General features: G+C 50.2%; 1 protein-coding gene across 1 annotated transcript in view; it reads right to left on the bottom strand.

Moving 5' to 3' along the window:
• Positions 1-1,103: 1,103 nt before the first annotated feature.
• The window catches only part of LOC134149744 (uncharacterized), a 77,875-nt gene continuing 52,290 nt past the window's right edge, over positions 1,104-26,688 (bottom strand). Inside the window, 12 exon segments of the mRNA XM_062592950.1 lie at positions 1,104-1,663; positions 3,217-3,243; positions 3,950-4,291; positions 5,076-5,417; positions 6,202-6,537; positions 8,636-8,698; positions 9,327-9,557; positions 15,378-15,440; positions 16,069-16,299; positions 23,088-23,321; positions 23,926-23,952; positions 25,708-26,049. Of these exon segments, the coding sequence (XP_062448934.1) occupies positions 1,104-1,663; positions 3,217-3,243; positions 3,950-4,291; positions 5,076-5,417; positions 6,202-6,537; positions 8,636-8,698; positions 9,327-9,557; positions 15,378-15,440; positions 16,069-16,299; positions 23,088-23,321; positions 23,926-23,952; positions 25,708-26,049 (2,798 nt within the window).

Genomic DNA, 26,688 nt, shown 5'->3' with positions numbered 1-26,688 from the left:
CAACATTGGCAGATCAGCATTAATTTTCTAACCCTGACTCTCAGTTAAAGAAATGATTTCGGAAATGGCCTATGTTCTCTGAAGGACTTCTGTTCTCATCTGTACCTCAGATTTTGGCAGCTGATGAGGAGTTTAGAGTCCCAGAGCAGGAGTCCCAGAAGCCACCATGTAGAGTGGAGAGATAGCTTATTCACTTCTGAAAAATGGTAGGAAAGGAAGTGTATTACACATGCAGGGCCCTGTTGCAGCTCCAAGATTAGCCTGGAAAAATAAAGATCACCACTACTTCTTGAGATTGCATCTCTGAATAATTCATTTAGATATGTCTGCCAGAGATTTTATGTAATAACTTAGTACAAGGGAGGATAATTTCACTAGGAATCACCAATACAGTATTTTTTTGTGGGGTGCAGGAGCAATGGGGAACTCAAGGGTAAGTTTCAAAGGCCAACCTCGGATACCTGCTTCAAAGACAGAATTTAGGAGCTGAGTGAGTCAGGACATGGTGAACAGCAGCAAAGAGAGGAACATTCCTGCAGGAGGATTCTTCCTCCATGATGAATACGATTGGTCTCTTTATATGTATGTTAAAAACATAATGGAATTCTGAGCAAGGATATCACAGTTGTACTTCAATATTTAACTGTAACAGAAGGTACTCAAAAACAAACAATGTATCCTGACCATGCAGAACATGGGACATTATTCGGTTACATTAGAGCCAGACAGAATTAAAAGGTTGACATTATTCTAGTGATACACAACTTCCATAAACATTCAAAATCTCTGAGAAAAGAAATTAAAAATTTAAAGTTTTTTTTTCATCAGCAATTGCCACTTAAAAGTTAAGCACACCCTTGGATATTGAGTCATTTGATTATCAGGAAAATACTACAGGTGGGGAGTAAAAGTGAAAGAGTTGCTCTTTTCCCTCCCTTCACACGAAAAAAAAAATTAGGAAAACAAAATAAGAGGAAAAATACACCAGCTTAAAAATATAATTATTTCTGAGAACACTTCAATTTCCCAGACGGACAGAAGTCTGACAACAGAGCAATGTGATCAGTGGCTCTACATGCTAGACCTACATGATGAAGAGTGCACTATTCATCATCATCAAACCCCTGGACTATTTTCAATGGCTCAGTGTCAGGCTTTGTAGCAGTGGACCCTGTAGAGAAGAAGGGAAAGAACTTCTCTTCCTGGCTGCTGTCTCTGTCAAAGGTGAAAGTGTACACAACTGTTTTCTTGTGAACATTATAAAATGACAACTGCTTGGCTGAGACATCCAGGAAGATCCCAATCTTTCTGGGTTTCCCACTCACAGCCAAACGAGTCCAAGGAACTTTGCGGGCCCAATAGTCTTGCCCATCCACTAACCCTATGACCCAGAAGCCATTCTCTGGGGACAGAGTCAGTGTCCCCTCACGAGTCACGGGCTCCCGGGCAATGCCCACATCCCAGTTTCTCCTCTTTCCAACATCCACTTCCCAATAGTATTTCCCAGATGTGTATCCTTCCTTTGCCAAAACAAAGAGGTGGGAATCAAATCTCTTCTCTGTCCTGGGCACATTTCTGATATTGCCAGTATCTTTCACACTCTTCCCATCTTGAGAGACTTCCAGTCTGGGATGAGCCGTGTCAGCATCCAGGGTGACATCAACTGCAACAATCAAATCATTCCTTAAGTAGCAAAAGTCATGCAGTCTGCTTTTCAGAGGCTTTTTGTGCTTTGTTCCCATACACCTCTTTATTTGCCACCCCCACCCTCTCCACTTTTCTGTACCCTAGGCAGCCTCCTGCTTCAGGGTTCCTGTAGCTTCTCCCCCTCTCCTCCCTAATAACTCCCATGACCCTCTGTTGCTGTCTTTGGGCTGCTGCTGAGTGAGCAGCCAGCCAGCATGCATGAAATGCAAAGAACCCAATAGACGTTCCTGTGGCTTGAACATTCAGCACCAAGGAGGAGCATGTGGAGTTAATACCTTCTTTCTTCTTCTTTGAAAGTCAGTAGGGATAAGGGGAGAAAAGGGGCCAGGTGTTACTTTCTCTTTGGAAAAAAAAAAAAAAGAAAAAAAAAAGATAATCATGCCAACCTTTTTCAAAAGTGTAGACATGAAATCATAATGCCCAAAAGGAAGAATGGTATGACATAAACGTAAGTTGTAGTTGTTGAGATATTCAACTAATCAACCCTGTAAACAGCTGAAAACCACCTGGAAATCAATGCAGATACTCCTCTATGCAATAGTCCACAAGAAATAGTAAAATATAGATCCAAAGTTTCCAAAGTGTGCAGTTTGTATGCTTAAAAGCTCATAAACTGGAAGAGAGCCTAGCATGAATTATGCTGGAGGGAATAAAAACTCTATGTATGCTGGTATAAATGGTGTATGTTGGAATCTCCAAGTTGTGGGTCATGATACAGGCACTCAGAGGCATGGGAAACCTGAAAAATCTTTCAAGATCCTGCAGTAGTGGTGAGTTTTCCAGCTTAACCTGTTCTATGTTAGCATGATCAAATACTTAAATTACTGAACTGTGAAGCTCATGAGTTGATTTAAATGGTGCTTGCAATAATCCTATAACCCCAGCTGCTCACAAAACTTCTCCCTGTCCTTTATTGTGACCTGCTGGGCTGAAACAGGTATAAGACAGTCAACGGGCTTGTTCTTTCCACCTACCCTGCAATGACACTTCATCTGGAGAGGGATTTTTGGAATTTAGTTCAGATGCCACAATTAACTCCTGTGAAATACTGCAGAGGTTTTGCAAAACTTTCAGTAGTTTCTTCTGACCAGATTAGGGTACTTATCAATACAGATTAGAAAAGAATACTGAGCTCCAACACTCCAGCGATGAATAAAAGTTTCTTATTTCAGTTTACCCAGCTGATGTATGTATGTGATAGACATCTGAAAGGTTTCTAGCAAGGATCTAAAGGTTAAGGAGTTGCACATATAGTGGAGAAAGATAAGCTATAGATACTTATCCTAAAATTCCTAAGAGGGTAGAAACAGGATGGGAGACAGGCGCTAGAGTAGCTAATACAGGAAACTCCCACATTGTTGCCAAAATGGTAAGAGTCTTGGCAGGATTTGACTAAGGAAAAGTGATAAAACCGTGATTATTATTCTCTGAATTGATTAGCAGGCATATGCTTTCTAGAGTTGCATGTAATCTCCAAGAATTTACGTTCACCATCAGCTTTATACTTACCTGTGTAACGCTGCCTTTTGACAAATTCTGTGGGGAAAAAAATAAAGCAGGCAATAAGTAGATCAGTCAAGAAGTCCCAGCCTTCATTCAGTTAATACATAGCCCATACATGGCCCATATAGACTGTGCTGTTCTGCAGAAATGTGTTTGTTCTATAAGTAGGGAAGTATACTAAAAGATCCAGTGTCATTCTGCAGAACAGGAAAGTCGTTGGGAAACTGGGAAAGGCTTGCTCTTTTAGCATCGGCTTTAATACAATTGGAAACCAAGGGAGGAATACATAACGAGAAAAGGTCCTGGTCATTGTCAAGGCAGAAACACGAATTACCCACCCTCCAAGATATTCTGACATTGTAAACACAGGCGGTTTCTCTCCTGGAGGATGAAGGGAGCACACAGACTAGCTACTAGGAGATGGCAAAAAAAGATGAAACCAGTGAGACTTGTTTTCAAAACTGTGTGCCATACAAAGGACTAGTGGAGAGCACACATTACACACTGCCTTCCAAATGGAGGGCATGGAGAGGGAGCTTGGGCACCTGTGCTTCCTGCCTCCTCATGTGGACAGCGCTGGGCAGTATGGCCCGGGAGCCACCCTGTCAGGGAGGGCTTGCGATTCTCCGCTACTTGCATGGTTGTGCCCAGAAGCAGCTCAGAGCACGTTGTGGCTAGAGCACACCTTTCCAGCTTTGGCGAGGTGAAGGCCCACCGCACCAAAGATGTCCCTGCTCACCTAGTTTGCTCTCCAGCTCTGCCACGTTGCTCTCGGACCAGGAGCCCTGCGCTGCTTTCTCCACTTGGGACTTTATGCCCTCCAGGTCTGCTGCGGAGTGCTGGCGGTCACGCTGCAGGGACACCTGCATGCTCTCCAAAGATCTCTGCAGAGCTTGAACTTCCTGGGAGAGGCCGTGCAGGGTGGAAGTCCAGGGGTAGGCCAGTTCCTCTGGAGGGGGCGTTGCACGTGGGGCCGCTTCCACGTGGCTCTGTAAGGTGGTCAGCTTCTCACTCAGAATCCTCTCCACCTCCTCCTGCACGGCTTCCAGGGCCCTTGCAGTGTTTCTCTCCACTGCCTTTCCTGAGGGGCAAGAGAGGTGTCACTGGGACACTGAGGTGTCCTTTCTGCTGATGAGACCACGTCTCTCTAACAGACCGGCTCCCCTTTGCACACGCAACAAAATAAACCCATCTCTCACTTGCGCAGCACGGAGGACTTGCCTCAAGAGATCACGGCAGTGTGAAGCGGGCAGCTTGTCAACTGCCCTTTCCCTGGGAATGAGCGCTGTTGTGGGGAGCATGCTCCTGGGAGGAGGGAAACCCCACAAGGTGTGATTGGGAACTCCGTAAGCTGTGGAAGAGCAGTGGGGCTTCCCAAAGGCTCTGGCCTCATACGGCCATCGTGCCTGAATGCTTCACAAAGAAATGCCAGTGAGGACGGCAGTGAGAAATCCCCTCACTTCCCTTCTCCACACAGGTGCCTTGGCCTGTGGGTGAGAAGCACCCTTGTCCCTGCGGGAGGTGACCAGAGGAAGGCAGAGAAGGAAGCAGGACTTGGTAGGGGACATGCCTGAGCTCAGAGGGAGATGTCTGTCCCAAAACAGGGCTAGTGGAGAGGCCATGCTTCAGACTGCCTTCCAAACGGAGGGCATGGAGAGGGAGCTTGGGCACCTGTGCTTCCCGCCTCCTCATGCAGAATGCGCTGGGCAGTATGGCCCGGGAGCCACCCTGTCGGGGAGGGCTTGCGATTCTCCGCTACTTGCACGGTCGTGCCCAGAAGCAGCTCAGAGGACGTTGTGGCTAGAGCACACCTTTCCAGCTTTGGGGAGGTGAAGGCCCACCGCACCAAAGATGTCCCTGCTCACCTAGTTTGCTCTCCAGCTCTGCCACGTTGCTCTCGGACCAGGAGCCCTGCGCTGCTTTCTCCACTTGGGACTTTATGCCCTCCAGGTCTGCTGCGGAGTGCTTGTGGGCATGCTGAAAGGACACCTGCATGCTCTCCAAAGATCTCTGCAGAGCTTGAACTTCCTGGGAGAGGCCATGCAGGGTGGAAGTCCAGGGGTAGGCCAGTTCCTCTGGAGGGGGCGTTGCACGTGGGGCCGCTTCCACGTGGCTCTGTAAGGTGGCCAGCTTCTCACTCAGAATCCTGTCCACCTTCTCCTGCATGGCTTCCAGGGCCCTTGCAGTGTTTCTCTCCACTGCCTTTCCTGAGGGGCAAGAGAGGTGTCACTGGGACACTGAGGTGTCCTTTCTGCTGATGAGATCACGTCGTTCTAACAGACAGGGCCTCATTTTCACGTGCAATAAAATAAACCCATCTCTCACTTGCGCAGCACAGAGCACTTGCCTCAAGAGATCACGGCAGTGTGAAGCGGGCAGCTTGTCAACTGCCCTTTCCCTGGGAATGAGCACTGTTGTGGGGAGTATGCTCCTGGGAGGAGGGAAACCCCACAAGGTGTGATTGGGAACTCCGTAAGCTGTGGAAGAGCAGTGGGGCTTCCCAAAGGCTCTGGCCTCATATGGCCATCGTGCCTGAATGCTTCACAAAGGCACGTCAGTCAGGACGGCAGTGAGAAATCCCCTCACTTCCCTTCTCCACACAGGTGCCTTGGCCTGTGGGTGAGAAGCACCCTTGTCCCTGCGGGAGGTGACCAGAGGAAGGCAGAGAAGGAAGCAGGACTTGGTAGGGGACATGCCTGAGCTCAGAGGGAGATGTCTGTCCCAAAACAGGGCTAGTGGAGAGGCCATGCTTCAGACTGCCTTCCAAACGGAGGGCATGGAGAGGGAGCTTGGGCACCTGTGCTTCCCGCCTCCTCATGTGGACAGTGCTGGGCAGTATGGCCCAGGAGCCACCCTGTCGGGGAGGGCTTGCGATTCTCCGCTACTTGCATGGTCGTGCCCAGAAGCAGCTCAGAGCATGTTGTGGCTAGAGCACACCTTTCCAGCTTTGGGGAGGTGAAGGCCCACCGCACCAAAGATGTCCCTGCTCACCTAGTTTGCTCTCCAGCTCTGCCACGTTGCTCTCGGACCAGGAGCCCTGCGCTGCTTTCTCCACTTGGGACTTTATGCCCTCCAGGTCTGCTGCGGAGTGCTGGCGGTCACGCTGCAGGGACACCTGCATGCTCTCCAAAGATCTCTGCAGAGCTTGAACTTCCTGGGAGAGGCCGTGCAGGGTGGAAGTCCAGGGGTAGGCCAGTTCCTCTGGAGGGGGCGTTGCACGTGGGGCTGCTTCCACGTGGCTCTGTAAGGTGGCCAGCTTCTTACTCAGAATCCTCTCCACCTCCTCTTGTATGATTTCCCTTGTTGCCTTTCTCTCCACTGCCTTTCCTGAGGGGCAAGAGAGGTGTCACTGGGACACTGAGGTGTCCTTCTGCAGATTAGAGCATGTCTATTAGTAATGTACTGAGTCCCTGTGTCCTTTTTTTTTTTTTTTTTTTTTTTTAAATGAAGAAAGCGTGGGCCTGCTTTGAATTCTATGTTGTGAGAGGGTCTATGGAGGTGATTATTTTATTTTATAAAATATGTATCATACTGCTTAGAATGCTGGAATATGGCAGTACTCCACCAGGCTTTTCTGGCTAGGGTTCCAATGCTGAACTATTCGTCTGCACCTTCCTACTTCTGTTAGAGAAACTGTCACCTTGCTGAAGCTCATACTATTTTTCCTGATGTGGGAAGAAATAGAATGTTGAATTATTTTTCACTATGTATTTCCTGTGCAGTTGGGATGAATCAAGAAATTACCTCTTATCCACCTCTAAGTGGTTCCTGTCATACCCTGCTAAATACAGTGTTGCCTTTTGCTTGTGATGGGACACTGTGTTACCTCAGTGGCTTGTATGATCTGGATTTGAAGTTTTCTCTTGGTTTCTCTCTTTTGGCAAACTTTTTCTTAGCTTTACTCTACCTGGTAGCATAGTGGTTTGCTTGAAAACGTTACATAGAATCATAGAATCAGTAAGCTTGGAAGGGACCTCTAGAGATCATCTAGTCCAAGCTCCGTGCTCAAGCATGGTCACCTAGAGCATGTTAGACAGGGTTGCATCCAGGCAGGCCTTGAATATCTCCAGAGGAGAAGACTCCACAACCGCTCTGGGCAACCTGTTCCAGTGCTCTGCCACTCTCCCAGTGAAGACATTCCCCCTCTCGTTCAGGCGGAACTTCCTGTGGTTCAATTTCTGCCCATTGCTTCTTGTCCTGCCACATGGGACAACTGAAAAGAGTTTGTCCCCGTCCCCTTGACACCCTCCCTTCAGATACTTATCCACATTGATAAGATCCACCCCCCCACACCAGTCTTCTCTTCCCCAGGCTGAAGAGGCCCACCTCTCAGTCTTCCTAATGCACCCCACATCCTTTATGAGGAAGGTCTGAGAGAGATCTTTATGTAACTAGGTGTACGACACAATGAGAAAAGAAAGATTGAGGAAGCAGACTGTGTTTGAACGGGTGAAGATAAACCTCAACAGATCCAAGACCAAGTAGGAGGAACCCCCACTAACATCACGCTGCTCCACCAATACAGAAATCCAGATGATGACTTGCCACAAGTGCCATTCTTCCCGGTTCAGCGGGAAAGCTCTCACCACTCAACCTTGGTATCACAGGGCATTGAAAGGCTGAGCACACTGATGCAGAAAGGCGTAAATATGTCACCAGATCCACGCCTTCCGGAACTCTTTTTGTGTTCAGACATGAGAATTTGCAGTAATTGGAGTATTTAGTGTTGAAATGCTTGTGTCACTCTAACTGGAGTAAAAGTAAATCTTTGCTTTTTTAGGGTTAGATTTGCAGCCCCACTGGAACTAAGGCCAGGAAAAATTGTACCAGCATTGGTCCTCAGTGCACACGGCACATCACAGACAGGTATAGTGAGCTGTCATATTCCCTCAGCATTACAGAGACCCTCCACACAATTCCGACCTCTCTCAATATTTTGTAGCATGAGCACATGAGATGGACCTTCCGGAACACAAAGGGAAAAGGGGAACAGTGTATCTGAGATCTTCACACCAGGCTGGCAGGGGTGAAACAGGACCTGCTGCAGATCTGTACCCTTCTAGAATGGCATTTGAACGCCAGGCTATACTACCACCATGCTGCCAGTGGCACTAGTTGGACCGAATTGGGTATCTGTAATCTCTAAATGGCATGAGGTGGGTACGTTTAGAAAACAAAACCTGCCTCTACTCTGCAAAGCTCTCCTCCGACCAATGCTTCCTTTCTGCAGCAGGCCCTTTCTCTTGTGCTGCCAATTGCTCTGGAAGATGCCTTCCATTTCTCCAAAGCTTTCTCTGCACTTGAACTTCCAGGGAACGCCCCCTAATGCTATCACCAAAGTTGGTTTGGAGGAAACAGCGCGGCATCGGACATCTTTGCCTTGCCAGCAGTGTGTGCTTTGAACAGAGGTCTTCCCAGCACTCACCTGTGCTCAGAGACATCTCCTCTCCCTCTTTGGATGGTGGTCCACCTCCTCCTCTTCTGTTGTCTTCAGGAAAGAAAGGGTGAGAGTCTCAGGTGAGCTTCCTCCTCACGTTAGTGCTAGGTTCACAGATCACCCCGAGTTGCATGCTGCACCAAACCTGCCCCCTCATGCCCCCAGGCCCGCCTGCCCCAGTGATGGCACTGCTCAGCACAGAGAGCAGAAGCTGTTACTGGGCAACAGGAAATAAAGAGGCAGTGATGCCTGCTTCTTGGGGCTGGTGCGCGAGTGTGACCATCATCTGGCGAGCCAAGACGGAAACAGGTGGGCAGCCTCGTCAGTAATGCACAAGACTAGAGAGAAGCTTGCAAGAGTAGAGCATCCAAAGGTGGGCCCTCCTCGTAGAGCAGCCTGTTGTGACGGGCAATTGCAGGCAGAAGGGAGAACCTTGAACTTCATGGGGGAGTAAGGCGGGAGAAAGCTGCCATGAAGTTCCCTTCTCCCCCGTGAAGTCACTTTACAGCTCAGTTACATTCCCTGTGCTGCCTTTTTGCCAAAAGATGTGCTCTGTGATGGCCCCTCCTTGCTCAAGGAAGGACTTGCTCCAGCAAGACCTCTTTTCATGGCTACGACATACAGCCAGCTCATGCAAATGACAGGCACGGCTGACAGGCCAACTGTCACCATTACTTACGTCTTCCCTGTCTTTCTGGTCTTCTTTCCTCATCGGTCTGCTGTGAATGGAGACTCGGGCCTCTCTCCTGCGAGTCCACCCTTCCTCCTGGCAGGGGCAAATGTTCTCCTTTATGGCTGACATCTGGCCCCCCTGCCCCTGCAATGTCCTCTGAGCGGTGGCTCCGAGCTGTGCTTGGTGACTCCGCTGCTCCCAGCTTTGCTCCAAATTGTGCCTTGCTTTGGCTGGTCTCTGCCAAAAGAGAGCCCAAGCACTGTGGTAAGCCCTTAGCCACAGCCACCTGGTTTGCACCTCACCTTCTTTGGTAGCCACAGGAGGGACCCTAACGTTGAGGACAGGGCATGGTCATTGGCAAGCATCCCCCAGTAGGTGACTGATATTCCCCTCCAGCCATGCCGCTTGAACGAGCAACAACAGGAGCGTGCACACTGGACGTTACGAAGAGCTCATCCGGAGGACCGGATTGCCCTCAATCCAAGGTGTTCTTTCTCCACCGGGGCAGTGTGACATCCTGCACTGCTAAAGCACGCGATGATCCTTCTATTCCTTTGCGGTCCAGGAGGGCAGGGAAGCAGCGTGACTGGCTGGCTTTACCTTCACCTTCAACATGTGGCCTCACTTTTGCAGTTGACTTTTCCACTGGCAGTGGAGAGCAGTGCAGTTCACGAGAGCATGAGCGGTGTGACTCCAAAGTCATGGGCCCTCCTGAACAGCTGAATCCCACCATCGTGCAGGGCATGTTATGCCCTGCATGATGGGGTTCTAAGGGGAGCTGTGTGTTTCTGCCTCAGGGGAACAGGCCTTCGCAGGCCACGTTTCCACCTGGAATGAGCACCCCACCCCAAAGCACCCAGCTGGAACACAAGATACACAGCCAATTGGAATGGCACCCAGAATACTTACTCAGCTGCTCAAAGTGTTCTATTCGTTGTTTGACAGGCAATGCATTGGCCTCATCGTCGGGACCTTCAGTCACGTTGGAAAGGAAAACAAAAGAAGAAGCTCAGTTCGGTTGTTTCCCTTTCCCTGCCCTCTCGCCTAAAGGGCTTTAGGTTTCAAAAGATGCAAAGGCCTTGCTCCCAGAGCGGACACTGCTCCTTATCCTACCCAGCCCAAATTCAAAACCTCTGCTGCACCTGGAAGTCCCAACTGAGATCTGCAGCGCTGCGTGTGCTTTTCCCTGGGCCACAATCACTGCCTCACTCCGACCTTCCCTCCTCCCACCTCACCAGTGCTTTGCTCTGCTCCTTCCCTTCCCCTCGCACGATACTCACTGGAGCTATCCACCACGCACTTGGTGTTCTGAAAAATTCCTCTGAAAGCTTGTAGGCTTGGAGGAATCTTGTCTGTGGCTTGGGATTTTGGCCTGCTTCTTTCCTCAGACGACACAATGTTCCTGTCAGGAAGGCACCTTGGCAGTTCTCCAGGGGCACCTCCTGCTCCAAGCAGGGTATGTGCTGAGGTCCAAGCCTGCTGCTTGGGGGTTTCTCCTGGTGGCTCTGGAAAACCCCAGGGACAGAGATCAGGTTTGCGCCTCTTAGTCCTGCTGCAGCAAGGAAAGCCCACAGGCAGCTCAGAACTCAGCCAACTGAGCCCCAGCAGGGGAGCTGACAGCAGGGAAGTGGGGAGAATTTCTGCAAAACGTGGTGTGTGTGTGTGTGTGAGTGCGTGTGTACGTATGTGTCTGAAAGCCTAGATTCCATCTGCACTGTTTACAGTGAAGAGAGGAAAGCAGGATGTTGTGGCCTTTGCATGTGGGCATTGAGGCACTTCTTACTCCCCTAAGAACGACTGGCAGATAAGGCATGTAGCAGAGGTAGAATGAGGAGAGCTAATACAGGGGTGCAGAGGCAGTGTTGATGATACACATCCTCTGTCAGCACTGGTTACGTCTTGCCTGACTTTCCAGTTTCCCCTGTCAGGTTGCTCTGAGAAGTACTGGACTCTGTTCTGGTAGAATGGTGGTGCTAACATTTGACTAGACCTTCAGACTTCTCTTGTGGGGCAATAGAGCTAGGCGTAAAAGACAAGTGGAGGTGTTAGTTATGTCAGCTGGAAGGGAGTGGTTCATTCTGGGAAACTGGTGACACGCTAGTTTTCTGGGCTTGCCCTGCCTGCCTGCAAAAGGCAGGCAGAAGGTGACTTGAGGGGCAGTATTCAGAGTCTGGGTGTGCTGGAGCAGGGTCTGGAAAAGTGAGTCTTTCAAGAGAATCCTTGTTCAATGAGATTGGAGGATGTTTTCATTTTGGAGCATGAGGAATGTTCAAAGAGCAAAGCACTGCTTCGGGTAAGCTTGTCTGAGCTTATGACTCTCACTCAGTGTGCATCGCAGACAGTTAAACTGTGCTGCCACAATCCCTCAGCATTATGGAGACCCTCCAAGTAATTCTGACCTCTCTCAATATTTTGTAGCATGAGCACATGGGGTGGATGTTCTGGAATGCCAAAAGTAAATTAAAGGGGAAAAGAAAAAGGACAGGGTATCTGAGATTTTCGCACCGGGCTGGCATGAGTGACACGGAACCTGCTGCAGATCCATGCCCTTCTGGAATGGCATTTGGAGGCCAGGCTGTACCACCACCATGCTGCCAACAGCACTAGTTGGACTGAACTGGGGACCTGTAATCTCTGATCTAAACCCCATCCCCACACTTGGTCAAATGCAGCAGCCCACCACAGTGCAGACGTCATAGTGATGGAAGTGTCTCAGATGAGTTAATGACGAATAGATCCACAACAATCAGGGGTAGGTACAGTCAGCGCTGTGGCTGACTACTCTCCGTACCCTGGCGGAGGTCAAGCTCCTTTACCATACCCCTCTGTCCACTTTGGAAGACATCTAACTGCTGCCTTTGAATTCTGTACGAGTAGGAGCAGCCATAGTATTGCCAAGACTATGGGCTTTGTCCCAGTGCAGGGCATTCCTCTGACACCCTTCCCAAACTCTGTCAAAGCAAAATTTGAGTCCTCCAGACACTCTGTGGCTTTTTACATGTAACTGGCCACACGCAACAGGAATTGCATCCAGCAGACTTACTTGCATGTTCAAAGATATTTGTTTGTCCTTACAAGTCCTGCAAGGAGAGAGTCCTGGTGCCCTGGACATTACCTTTATATGACCAGAAAAGGAGGAGAGAAAGAGGAAGCTTAGTTAAGACCCTTCCCTTTCCCTTGCCTTGCCCCTGTGCAGAAGGAGTCCTGGGTGCTGAAGAGCCCGAGGCATTGCTCTCAGGGTGCCTGCTCGCTACGCCTTCCCTGTCACCCGGGCAGAGTGCCTTCTGACTTGCCTCTCCACTGTTAGCTCGACTTCCCCACTGGGGGAAATGAAGACGCTCCTGGCAGGAAGCCAGCAACGATGCGCGAGACTGGGTTTTCTGTACAATTCGACGCGCAGGCAGACAGTGAAACACCTGGTCTATTTTTGTCATGCAGCACAGAGAATGGCCGCTGGTGACTAGCAGATGCCAAGCTGTATGAGAAAGGATGTCTCCCTTGGAGCTCCTGCCTCTTGCACAGAATGTCTAGCTGCCATGCAAAGCCTGCTGTTGGAAGTGAGCGTAATTACAGAGAAAATAAACACATACTATTTATCCCTCCCTCTATATAATCTGTACACTGGGCACTCGGAGCTGACATTCTGCAATACCAAAAGAGAAAAGAGGGAAACACCAGAAAGTTACAGTGTTTCTGAGACGTCCTCGCAGGGCTGGCAGGGCTAATGCCAGACCTCCTGCAGATCCGTGTCCTTCTGGAATGGCGTTTCACAGAATCACAGAATTGCGGAACAGCCGAGGTCGGAAGGGACCTGTAGGGATCACCTTGTCTTGCCCCCCTGCCCTAGCAGGATCCCTTAGAGCAGGTTGCCCAGGACCCTCCCCAGACAGCTTGTGAAAAGCTCCAGGATGGAGACTTCACACCTCTCTGGGAAGTTGGTTTCAGTGCTCAGTCACCCTGCCAGAAAAAAAAATCTATGGTTTCTCCATAGATTCAGACAGAACTTCCTGTGTTGCTGTTTGTGCCCATTTCCTCTTGTTCTGTTACTGGGCTCCACTGAGAAGAGTTTGGCCATGTCCTCTTTGCAGCCTCCCTTCAGATATTTAGACACAGCGGTGAGATCCCCCCTCAGCCTTCTCTTCTCCAGGCTGAGCAGCCCCAGTGCTCTCAGCCTTTTGTCAGGCGAGAGATGCTTTTGATGATTTAGAGGCCAGACAGTTCAGAGGCCATTTGGAGGCCAGACTTTACCACCACAAGGCTGAAAACGACAACCGTAGGCCCTACCTGGGGCTCTTTAATCTCTGACCTAAATCCTGTCCTCACGCTCGACCAGAGGAGCCAACACACCATAATGCGGAGGTCAGAGTGAACTGTTACGCATGAGATCTAGGAATGACCAGGGATACAGTTGGCCCTTGTGAACAGCTCCAGGTCAGAGTCTCCAAACCTCTCTGGGAAGCCTGTTCCAGTGCTCAGTCACCCTCACAGGAACTGCTGACTTCTAATGAGGTACGATTAGGTGCAGTCAGAGAGGGAGGAGGAGGAGCAGCAGTATTAGGAAGCGGAGGAGTATCGCTAGGTCAGTGAGATTCCGGTGAGGGCAGGGCTTTCCTCCAACACCCTTCCCAAATGCTGTCAAACCAAAGCCTGCATTCTCCAGAAACTCCGCTGCTTTTCACCGGCAACTTCACAACCTCCCTTTGGCTATGGCCACGCAGAATCTCTGCTTCAGTGTGTTTGGAGGGCACGCACCAGAAGAGAATGGACGACAGGCCGAGACCACGTATCAGAAAGAAAAGGACCATTAGCCTAGGAGACAATTTCTGGGCACCTTTCCTTCACTCCTTTGGGAACTCAAGCATGGCAGGTATTTGAGCAGGAAGAGAGATTGCCCAGGCACTCCCCTCTGTCTTATCTCAGCCTCCCTTGAATGGGATTCATGATGTTCACCAACTCAGTGATGTTTGTGTTTGCCTTCCTGTGTCCTGTGCCACACTCCTCATCTCTGGCACTCTCCCCTTTTCTCAGTGCATGAGAGGTCCCTGCCTCGAGGCAGAAGCTTGGACTTTATACTGAGCCCAGCTAAGGAGCCTCATCCCTAACTCCAGCCTTTCTTCTGCTTGCGTGGAGGAAAAGCCCAATCCCCCCATCACAATAGGGCTGGAGGGGAGCATTGCTGAGGACAGCTGGGGCTTCAGGCTACTCCTGATGAGCCCCCCCTGAAGAAGGCAGCACTCCTCTCCAACAGCTGTGCTGCTGTCTGCCTCCCAGACCCAGCCCTGTGCCCATCTGTGCTACAAAACAGACCTCCTCGCCAAAGCCCAGTGTGCCCAGCACACGCAGGAGTTGTATTATTGCCTGTGTTCCCTGTGGCTGAGATTCTGGCCCTCCTTCCCCTGCAGTGTGCTCTGAATGGTGTCCCTGAGCTCTCCCTGGTGACTCCCATGCTCCCAGTTTGGCTGCGCTTTGTGCCTTGCTTTGGCTGGTCTCTGCCAAAAGAAAGCCCAAGCACTGTGGTAAGCCCTTAGCCACAGCCCCCTCGTTTACAGCTCACCTGTTCTGGTGGTTGCAGGAGAGACAGTAATACTGAGCACAAGGCACAGTCATTTACAAGCGTTCCCCAAGGAAGTGATTAATGTTCCCCTCCAGCCATGCCACTTGAATGAGCAACAGTGGGGAAAGCCTTGCCTTAGCTCTTTTTCAGCACTATGTCTACATCCTACTTTGCACAGCATGGGTGTTCAGGAGCACTTTGGTTATTTCTGCTGTAGCCTCACGCGTCTCTCAGCTGGCCTCAGAGGCATGCCAGAGAATGGCATGAGCTGGGTGCGTTTAGGAAGCCAGACCTGCCTCTGCAGCAGGTCCTTTTTCTTGTGCTGCCAATTGCTCTGGAAGATGCCTTCCGTTTCTCCAAAGCTTTCTCTGCACTTGAACTTCCAGGGAACGCCCCCTAATGCTCTCTATCACCAAAGTTGGTTTGGAGGAAACAGCGCGGCATCGGACATCTTTGCCTTGCCAGCAGTGTGTGCTTTGAACAGAGGTCTTCCCAGCACTCACCTGTGCTCAGAGACATCTCCTCTCCCTCTTTGGATGGTGGTCCACCTCCTCCTCTTCTGTTGTCTTCAGGAAAGAAAGGGTGAGAGTCTCAGGTGAGCTTCCTCCTCACGTTAGTGCTAGGTTCACAGATCACCCCGAGTTGCATGCTGCACCAAACCTGCCCCCTCATGCCCCCAGGCCCGCCTGCCCCAGTGATGGCACTGCTCAGCAGAGACAGCAGAAGCTGTTACTGGGCAACAGGAAATAAAGAGGCAGTGATGCCTGCTTCTTGGGGCTGGTGCACGAGTGTGAACATCGTCTGGCGAGCCAAGATGGAAACAGGTGGGCAGCCTCGTCAGTAATGCACAAGACCAGAGAGAAGCTTGCAAGAGTAGAGCATCCAAAGGTGGGCCCTCCTCATAGAGCAGCCTGTTGCGAAGGGCAATTGCAGGCAGAAGGGAGAACCTTGAACTTCATGGGGGAGGAAGGCGGGAGAAAGCTGCCATGAAGTTCCCTTCTCCCCTGTGAAGTCACTTTACAGCTGAGTTGCATTCCCTGTGCTGCCTTGTTGCCAAAAGATGTGCTCTGTGATGGCCCCTCCTTGCTCAAGGAAGGACTTGCTCAAGAAAGACCTCTTTTCATGGCTACGACATACAGCCAGCTCATGCAAATGACAGGCACGGCTGACAGGCCAACTGTCACCATTACTTACGTGTTCCCTGTCTTTCTGGTCTTCTTTCCTCATCGGTCTGCTGTGAATGGAGACTCGGGCCTCTCTCCTGCGAGTCCACCCTTCCTCCTGGCAGGGGCAAATGTTCTCCTTTATGGCTGACATCTGGCCCCCCTGCCCCTGCAATGTCCTCTGAGCGGTGGCTCCGAGCTGTGCTTGGTGACTCCGCTGCTCCCAGCTTTGCTCCAAATTGTGCCTTGCTTTGGCTGGTCTCTGCCAAAAGAGAGCCCAAGCACTGTGGTAAGCCCTTAGCCACAGCCACCTGGTTTGCACCTCACCTTCTTTGGTGGCCACAGGAGGGACCCTAACGTTGAGGACAGGGCATGGTCATTGGCAAGCATCCCCCAGTAGGTGACTGATGTTCCCCTCCAGCCACGCTGCTTGAACGAGCAACAACAGGAGCGTGCACACTGGACGTTTCTCCACCTGGGCAGTGTGACATCCTGCACTGCTAAAGCACGCGATGATCCTTCTATTCCTTTGCGGTCCAGGAGGGCAGGGAAGCAGCGTGACTGGCTGGCTTTACCTTCACCTTCAACATGTGGCCTCACTTTTGCAGTTGACTTTTCCACTGGCAGTGGAGAGCAGTGCAGTTCACGAGAGCATGAGCGGTGTGACTCCAAAGTCATGGGCCCTCCTGAACAGCTGAATCCCACCATCGTGCAGGGCATGTTATGCCCTGCATGATGGGGTTCTAAGGGGAGCTGTGTGTTTCTGCCTCAGGGGAACAGGCCTTCGCAGGCCACGTTTCCACCTGGAATGAGCACCCCACCCCAAAGCACCCAGCTGGAACACAAGATACACAGCCAATTGGAATGGCACCCAGAATACTTACTCAGCTGCTCAAAGTGTTCTATTCGTTGTTTGACAGGCAATGCATTGGCCTCATCTTCGGGACCTTCAGTCACGTTGGAAGGGAAAACAGAAGAAGAAGCTCAGTTCGGTTGTTTCCCTTTCCCTGCCCTCTCGCCTAAAGGGCTTTAGGTTTCAAAAGATGCAAAGGCCTTGCTCCCAGAGCAGACACTGCTCCTTATCCTACCCAGCCCAAATTCAAAACCTCTGCTGCACCTGGAAGTCCCAACTGAGATCTGCAGCGCTGCGTGTGCTTTTCCCTGGGCTACAATCACTGCCTCACTCCGACCTTCCCTCCTCCCACCTCACCAGTGCTTTGCTCTGCTCCTTCCCTTCCCCTCACACAGTACTCACTGGAGCCATCTCCAGATTTTATACTCAGCCCAGCTCTGGAGCCTCACCCCTAGCTCCAGCCTTTCTTCTGCTTGCATGGAGGAAAAGCCCAATCCCCCCATCACAATAGGGCTGGAGGTGAGCATTACTGAGGACAGCTGGGGCTTCAGGCTACTCCTGATGAGCCCCCCCTGAAGAAGGCAGCACTCCTCTCCAACAGCTGTGCTGCTGTCTGCCTCACAGCCCAGCTGGCTGCTCCTCCCTCCCATGCCCTCCTGATTCCTCCCAGGGATTCAGGCTTTATAGAGCATTCTAGTCCCCAGTTGAGGAGAAGACAGCTCACTCTTACCACGTTGCCAAGACATGTCCTCAGGTCTTCTGCTTTCCTCAGCCCTTTTCTCCAAGTTCAGTCTGCAATGCAAGGACAAGTATTAGCCCTTTTCTAGGAGCAATGTTTCCTCCTGTCATGCTGCTCATTGTCTGACAACCCAGTGTGCAAGCCATGCCCGCTCCTCCCAGCAGAAGTTGTCTCGTGTGCACCGTAGTGGAGAAAGGAAAGCCAGGGCTGCAGGATTATCTGGTGGACTGAGAACTGTCCACTCTCTTATTTTGCGCGACACCTTGGCTCCAGTGTAGCTCCCCGAGAGTTGAGCTGTGCACAGAAGTTTTCCTTGGTCAAAGTGAATCAGGGTGAAAATTGAATCTGCAGAGTGCAGAAGAAGAAGGTGCTTGACCCCAGGCACATTTTTGCCCAGGGACAGAGTGTTAGAAATGTTGTGCAAGTGGAAACGCCATAAGATTGTTTCTTCAGAGTCGACAGAGAAGGGCGTCTCCAGCCGGAGATTCAGAGCAGCAGCCTGAAGAGGTGCTCTGAAGAGCATGCTGACAGAGCCTCTCTTTCTTCCTCTACAGGCACAAGAGGCTGTTCTCTCAAGGCTTTGACTGGCCCTTGTGGAACTCATCTCAGAGCTCTCCTGGGATGAACTTCCGTGGCACAACTGGCCACTTGCCCAGGCCAGGCACGTGGTCTGACAGCTGAAGATGCTCAAACATTCCTGGGGCCAAAACTTGCCTGCAAGAGCACACTGCCCTGCTACCGCAGTAGCTTTACCAAGCTTTCCCATAGAGGAGCCTGGCAGATCTGAGAAGATCTTTTAGAGAAGGGATGCAGAGCTTGCATGAGAAGTGAGAAATGCTAACTGCTCTGCTTGTTACAGGGAAGGAGTTCTGCTCAAGGCGTTCCTGCCTATTCTGCTCTGTTGTTCATATCTCTTTCTCTTTTCTCAGCTGAGTTGCACTTTGCTGCCTGCTTGTCATCTGAGCTGTGCTCCCAACAGCCATTAAAAGTGTGTGTGTGTGTGTGTGCCCCTGGGAGTGTGTGTTTGTGCTGGTGTGGGGAGGCATTTCAAAAGAGCATTTCTGAAGTGCGAGGTGTAGAGAAATCCGGTCCCAGAAGGCACTCCAATCCCAGCAGACATGGCCTGAGAAGCTTCATGGGATTTGAAGAACGGACAATGGAAATGTGTCATGTATGCACATGAGTAAACACTTAAGTGCATACGTGTATCAGTGAAAAGGTAGCTATAAAAGCACCCTCTTCGTGCTTCATGTCTGCTGGAGAACAGCTCTGGAGAGAACCCTGAGAGGCTGGCAGAGCTAACCTGGCAGCATCCCAGGAAAGCAGGTTAAGCAAAGGGAGGAAGAGAAACCCTGAAGAGAAGCCTTCAAAAACCCACATCTGCTGCAAGATGGTCTAAAGCCCCCCGTGCACATCTTTGCTAGCTTCATGCAAACCGTAAGGTGGACCTAGACATCCAGTGCACGTGGAGATCTCCCCAGCATTGGACGCTGAAATGTCAGTGTGCAGGGATAAAGCTGGTGCCACCGCTCGAGTTTTGAGGTCGAATTCCCATGACAATATCCGCTCTAGAGTGAAGGGAGTCAAGTCTTGGCATGTGATGTGCCACTGCCTACAGTGACTAGATATCTGCTGTCTATGAAGTGTCTCCTGACAAACCAGTCATCTGAAGAGAGAGCATAGGACACCGAGGCAACTCACATCTTCAGGATGTTTTCCCCTTGCAACAGAGTGATGGAGCTATGAACTCCTAAAGAATCAAAGAGAACAGATGGAGAAAATGCAAAAACATACCTTGGGAGAAGGCACTTCCCATCCTGTTTCTCCAGAGAAGAGCTGGGTTTCACTTACACCATAACGGCACAGAGTTACGGGCAGGCAGTGTTCAGGGTCATTGGACTTTACGCAGTTCCAGGAAGCAGTGCTCATAAAAGACTGGGCCTTTAGACTGGGCTGAGCCTTTAGCACACTGCTGTTCCCTGACTGGCTGAAGGATTTGTACCACTCCAAGAAAGTCCTGAAAATAATATGTGTTCCAGGAAATCACGCCTGCTTGTCTCCTCCTCCTCGAAGGGAGTGAAGCCCAGGTACAGATTACAGCTGTGTGCAGTCCTGAGAGTTATGGCTCGTATGTGAGCTACTGCTTGGGCAAAAATTTACTCAGCTGACATCGTGACTGGTTTGGAGTGCACCTAATGGCTGCTTCTTGAGGTGGGGAAGTATCAGATGGCTCCTGCCACCCTTCTCTCCTTCCAGTGAAAAAAAAGCTTGAGCAGGTTAAGTCTGATGTATAAATGGTTTTGCTGCACCTTGGACTGAAAACAGTTGATGTTTGAGTGTTTGAGATTGTTCCCCTTGCTTTCTTCGGGAGGTGTTGTGTTGAGGAATGTCCCCATTAAAGCTGAGGCTGGGACATTGATGGGAACATGACTGAGGCAGAAGCAGCTTGCAAGAACATTTTTCTTTCATACCCTCTGCAGAAAGCAGCCTTTTCTGACCGTGCCACTTTTGATCAGTTACAGAGTCAGCAGATACAGTTCTCTGCTGATCCTGAAGTCATTCCTGCCATCAGCCTGCAAAGGTTAGGCATGGTATGGTGGTCCTCCTGTAGCTACTGCCCAAGAATCTGCTGCTGCACTGAAATTCCTTCAGGCACCATCCGCAGCACAGGATGAGTTACCTGCTGGAGCTGCTGCCTCTTCTGGTGGGCTCTGGAAGGCACCCACATGACAGCCTGAAGCAATGGCTGGAAACGTGCTTGCCTGATTTCAGGGCTAGGACCCAATGGCATATTCAGACCCTTGGAGCTCAACCCATTCCCAAAGCTTTGGTGCCTCGTGCCCCTTGAAATGCCAATTGTCATCTCCTCTGAAGATGGCGAACAATATCTTCTGCATGTGTCAAAAGAATGGTCCGAGGCAGATGTGGGCTTGGGTGCACAGCAGCTGTTCCTTGTCTGGGTTTCATCTGCTCAGGTGGATGTGGGGAAAACTACCTATGTGTAATTTTACCTTGTAAAAATTAATCCTGTGACAGTGAGGCCAGCTCGGGCCTACTGGATGCTGTAGCAGAAGTAGGGGTGTCAAGACTCCTGAGCACGGCTTTGTGACCTACAGCTGCCCATGGAGAACAGCTCCGCAAAGCACTTCAGCATTCTGCTGTAGCCCCAGCTACTCCTTCTTGCCTTGTCTCAGCCTGTTCCCAGAACAACTTGCTCAGCAACAGCTCCCTTCAGCAGCTGGCAGCTCTCTCCAGCAAGCTCTTTACCCCACCTAACACCATCCCTGAATCACAGAGGTCAGAAGCCTCAAAGCATCGAGGTGTGCATTGTACGAGGGTGGAAGGGGCTGTAAACTTTTGAGCAGAGAAGGTCCCCTTCCCTGTGACGTGAAGAGTCCGCCTAGCCCATGTAAGTTAGAGAGGATGTCTTGAGCTACTGGCCTCCTTCTAAAGACATCTGTTCCAGGGAGCGATTCCTGGCCCAAGATACATGGAGCAGGTGGATGAATGTCTGCACTGCCTACTAGGACTTGTCTGTCCACGGCAGGTATTTGGCAATGGCAAAGAAGAATTAGGAAGTGCACAAGGGTCTGTGCAGGTTTCAGCCATAAAGCACGAGTTTTCCCACAAAGGATGCCTACGTCAGTAACTACACAACATCATTAACAGGACTGAGTCTCCCAGTGGGTATTGACTTGGTGCCCAACTTCTGCGTATAACCTGGTGCAAGGGGGTATACAGGCTTAAGTGCATTAAAGGGAAAAAGGGGGAGGGGAGGGGAGGGGAGGGAAGGGAAGGGAAGGGAAGGGAAGGGAAGGGAAAGGGAGGGAAGGGGAGGGAAACGGGGAGGAGGAGGGAAACCGGGAGGGGGAGGGGAAGGGATATGGGGGGGGGGGAGGGAGAAAAAAGTCATAGACACAAACTTTTCCAGAAACGATTGAATTTAAAGTTAAGTGGAAAGATAGTAAAGGCCAAAATTTAAGCCAATGGGGACAATATAGTGCAGACGGTATATTTGTATTTTATATGGATACTAAAACATTTATACAAAAATATATTACTATATAGAATATTATACAATAATATAATTATTACATGATTGTACCAGGTTTTGTGAAATAAGGCAAAGAGATTTAACTGGAAGCATTCATCACTATGGTTACAGAACTTTTTCATAAGAACAATAAAACTCTACAGTAGAAATACTGAAAAAGAATAATGTTATCGTATTTTTCAGCAGCAATTAATCAATTCAAGGTTAGTAACAGCCGTGCATGTTTTGCCAAGTGATCCTTAGGAAAGCACAGAGACGGGGCAGGAATATGAGAATATTTCATTTTTTCCTGGTGGAAAGCATCTATAAAAATACTTTCTCACTGAAGTTTTACCAGAAAGAAAGCAGCAAATAGTTTCCTTGGACTTGTAGCACAGGTTTGAAATGTTGTTCTAGATTGCAGAACACTTAAAAATCAGATAGAGGTAAAGCTGAGCAGAGACCAACTGTTAAATAGAAAGGCAACATATCTTACAGCACAGTTACTTTTTCACAAGAAGGTGTCTTGTAATGTGGACCCTGATTCTGTAGTAATTCTGAAGAATAGCAAAACCTTCTTCATATGGATACACTTTTACAGTACGTGATTTTTCTCTTCTTTAAGTCGTGAAGGATTCATAACACAATCCTTGTGACGTTTTTCAGTGTAGATGGAAACTTGAATAGTTACTCGTATTTCAGTCTTCGCTTACGTTCTTTTTTGCTTTTATTATTTTGTCTTGCAAATGGTCAGGAATTATCCTGGCTCACAAATTAGCAAGTATTCCCAAAGTCATGCTCATAGCTAGGGAGTTGGAGTCCCTCTCATTTCTTCCTGTTGTGAAATAAGTGTAAAGGCAAGAAGATGAGGCAATATGCTTAGCAATGCCAATGCACTCACAGCATTTCTAGAGCATGCTTCCTTCTGTGAGGATAAAATTTGCTCCTTTGCATTGCTTTTTGCTATAGCTGATGGTCTTCTCTCTGCCCACTTGCTGTCATACACTAAATGACGGAAGATACACAAATTAGGGGGCTTTCTGACAGCGCACAGCCTGGTCACCGGCTGCACATTATACGCTCCTTGATGAAGAGTGTACTATTCATCATCAGCAGCCTCCTGGACTATTTTCAGGAGCTCAGTGTCAGGCTTTGTTGCAGTAGACCCTGTAGAGAAGAAGGGAAAGAACTTCTCTTCCTGGCTGCTAGCACCACCAAGAGTGAAAGTGTGCAAATGTGTTTCATTTTTGACATTAAAGAACGACAGCTTCTTGACTGAGACATCCAGGAAGATCCCAATCTTTCTGGGTTTCCCACTCACAGCCAAACGAGTCCAAGGCTCTGTGCGGGCCCAGTAGTCTCGCCCAAACGCTAACCCTATGACCCAGAAGCCATTCTCTGGGGACAGAGTCAGTGTCCCCTCACGAGTCACGGGCTCCCGGGCAATGCCCACATCCCAGTTTCTCCGCTTTCCAACATCCACTTCCCAATAGTATTTCCCAGATGTGTATCCTTCCTTTGCCAAAACAAAGAGGTGGGAATCAAATCTCTTCTCTGTCCTGGGCACATTTCTGATATTGCCAGTATCTTTCACACTCTTCCCATCTTGAGAGACTTCCAGTCTGGGATGAGCCGTGTCAGCATCCAGGGTGACATCAACTGCAACAATCAAATCATTCCTTAAGTAGCAAAAGTCATGCAGTCTGCTTTTCAGAGGCTTTCCATTCTGTATCCCCTTACATCCCTCACTTGCCATCCCCCCTTCCAGTCTTGTGTACCCTAGGTAGCCTCGGGGTTCCTAGAGCATCTTCCCCTCCTTCCCCCAATGTCTCCCATGACCCTCTGTTGCTGTCTTTGGGAGGCTGCTGAGTGAGCAGCCAGCATGCATGCATGAAATACAAGGAACCCAGTAAACACTTCTATAGCTTCAGGATTCAGGATCAAGTAGGTGTGTGTTGGTCCTACAACCTTCTCCCTTCATCTCAGAATCTTTGTGGAGGTGATGTGAGGAAAACCACCGGGCTTCCTCTTTGACCAAACCTAGAGTCGTGGCAGCTTTTACAAAAGTAGGGGGATGAAATCTGGGTGTAACACAGGTTTTTTGCAGAGTCTTTGGCAACCCATGAATAAGTTCATCTAAGCTCTTATTCATAGGCTAAGAAGCTCTGAGGATGTTGATCGCTGAACTGCTCTCTGAGTAGGACAAACCCATTTCACAGAGCTGTGTTCAGACTCATGTCAAAATGTGGTTTCCCATTCTTACCTGTGCGATATGGCATTTCCATAACTTCTGTAGGGAAATGAATAAAGCAGCCAATAAGTGGATCCATCAAGCAGCCTTTGTCCCCAGCATTTGTGCACACAGCCCATGTTGTTGACCCAGACTTTTCAAATAACGTGTTCATACAATGAATCAGAAGACACATTAAAAGCCCTAGCTCCATCCTCCGAAGAGGGAAGACTTTGGGCCACTGGTACACCTGGTCCTGAAAACAAGGGAGGAAGTTCTGAAGGAGACAGGGGAAAGGTCATTGACAATGGTAGGAGAGAGGTATTGGAGAGAAGGGGAGATGATCTTGTCAGAAGGAGGTGACATGGTTGGTCATAGAAGGGGAGGAATGGAGTTCTAGTTGCAATGTTCTTCCTGACCATGGACCACTGGATCAATCTACACCTCCTCAATAGACGGACAGCCACTAGTGACAACTGAATCGTCTTCCCCAACTCAACACTTTGGCTTATGGTGCCTTAAAATCCCTCCACAGCTCATTAGAATTTCTGGCTTCAGAGCCTTCAATAGATGTGTTCCTCAGCAGGGAGTGGGGCAGGATCAAGGCTGAACATGCAACTGGTTTGCCCTGGATACTTCACTCTGAAGTTGTAAAAGCTCCACTTCTTCTTGTAGTTGATGGGAGTCTGAGAAATTCAGTACACAATCGCATATTCCACTATGCTTCCAGACCCAGAGGCCTGAAAGACAACATTTCTGACATGGATATTGAAAAAAGAAAAGGTTCTCTGAAAGACTGCTCCTATCTTTAAAAATCACAGAGGTGTTCTGCTCAGGTATTTAGGTCCACAGATTCCCTTAATTTGGAAAGAAAAAAAAATGAAGTTGTATTTGTGCTACAGCTTAATCCTTGTGAAGTTCATGAATTAAAAAAAATGCTATGAGGTGGCATAAATTTCATGCCCTGGCAGTGTTTCTCTCCACTGCCTTTCCTGAGGGGCAAGAGAGGTGTCACTGGGACACTGAGGTGTCCTTTCTGCTGATGAGACCACGTCTCTCTAACAGACCGGCTCCCCTTTGCACACGCAATAAAATAAACCCATCTCTCACTTGCGCAGCACGGAGGACTTGCCTCAAGAGATCACGGCAGTGTGAAGCGGGCAGCTTGTCAACTGCCCTTTCCCTGGGAATGAGCACTGTTGTGGGGAGTATGCTCCTGGGAGGAGGGAAACCCCACAAGGTGTGATTGGGAACTCCTTAAGCTGTGGAAAAGCAGCGGGGCTTCCCAAAGGCCCTCGCCTCAAACTCTCTTCCTTACAGCCCCAGCTGAGCTACCTCCCTCTGTCTGGCTTGGCCAGCTCCCACCGCCTGGCCCTCACAGCAGTCCCCGCCTCCGAGGGTGTGAGGGCACATGCCCTGGGCAAGGAGGAGCAGCAAAGGAAGCGCTATGCCCGAATCTCTGCATTGCTTTGCCTTGGTTTTCCTGGCTGCAGGGAGCAGGGAGGAAGAGCACAGGCCCTGCAATTCTGCCTGAATGCTTCACAAATGCACACCAGTCAGCAGAGAGCCCACGCTACAGACTGCCTTCTAAACGGAGGGCATGGAGAGGGAGCTTGGGCACCTGTGCTTCCCGCCTCCTCATGCAGACGGCGCTGGGCAGTATGGCCCGGGAGCCACCCTGTCGGGGAGGGCTTGCGATTCTCCGCTACTTGCACGGTCGTGCCCAGAAGCAGCTCAGAGGACGTTGTGGCTAGAGCACACCTTTCCAGCTTTGGCGAGGTGAAGGCCCACCGCACCAAAGATGTCCCTGCTCACCTAGTTTGCTCTCCAGCTCTGCCACGTTGCTCTCGGACCAGGAGCCCTGCGCTGCTTTCTCCACTTGGGACTTTATGCCCTCCAGGTCTGCTGCGGAGTGCTGGCGGTCACGCTGCAGGGACACCTGCATGCTCTCCAAAGATCTCTGCAGAGCTTGAACTTCCTGGGAGAGGTCCTGCAGGGTGGAAGTCCAGGGGCAGGCCAGTTCCTCTGCAGGGGGCGTTGCACGTGGGGCCGCTTCCACGTGGCTCTGTAAGGTGGCCAGCTTCTCACTCAGAATCCTCTCCACCTCCTCCTGCACGGCTTCCAGGGCCCTTGCAGTGTTTCTCTCCACTGCCTTTCCTGAGGGGCAAGAGAGGTGTCACTGGGACACTGAGGTGTCCTTTCTGCTGATGAGACCACGTCTCTCTAACAGACCGGCTCCCCTTTGCACACGCAATAAAATAAACCCATCTCTCACTTGCGCAGCACGGAGGACTTGCCTCAAGAGATCACGGCAGTGTGAAGCGGGCAGCTTGTCAACTGCCCTTTCCCTGGGAATGAGCACTGTTGTGGGGAGTATGCTCCTGGGAGGAGGGAAACCCCACAAGGTGTGATTGGGAACTCCTTAAGCTGTGGAAAAGCAGCGGGGCTTCCCAAAGGCCCTCGCCTCAAACTCTCTTCCTTACAGCCCCAGCTGAGCTACCCCCCTCTGTCTGGCTTGGCCAGCTCCCACCGCCTGGCCCTCACAGCAGTCCCCGCCTCCGAGGGTGTGAGGGCACATGCCCTGGGCAAGGAGGAGCAGCAAAGGAAGCGCTATGCCCGAATCTCTGCATTGCTTTGCCTTGGTTTTCCTGGCTGCAGGGAGCAGGGAGGAAGAGCACAGGCCCTGCAATTCTGCCTGAATGCTTCACAAATGCACACCAGTCAGCAGAGAGCCCACGCTACAGACTGCCTTCTAAACGGAGGGCATGGAGAGGGAGCTTGGGCACCTGTGCTTCC

Source organism: Rhea pennata, chromosome 21 (genome assembly GCF_028389875.1).
Source record: "Rhea pennata isolate bPtePen1 chromosome 21, bPtePen1.pri, whole genome shotgun sequence".
Taxonomy (NCBI): Eukaryota; Metazoa; Chordata; class Aves; order Rheiformes; family Rheidae; genus Rhea; species Rhea pennata.
The sequence above is the reverse complement of the archived record's forward strand: the minus strand, read 5'-3'. Positions and strand labels throughout refer to the sequence as shown.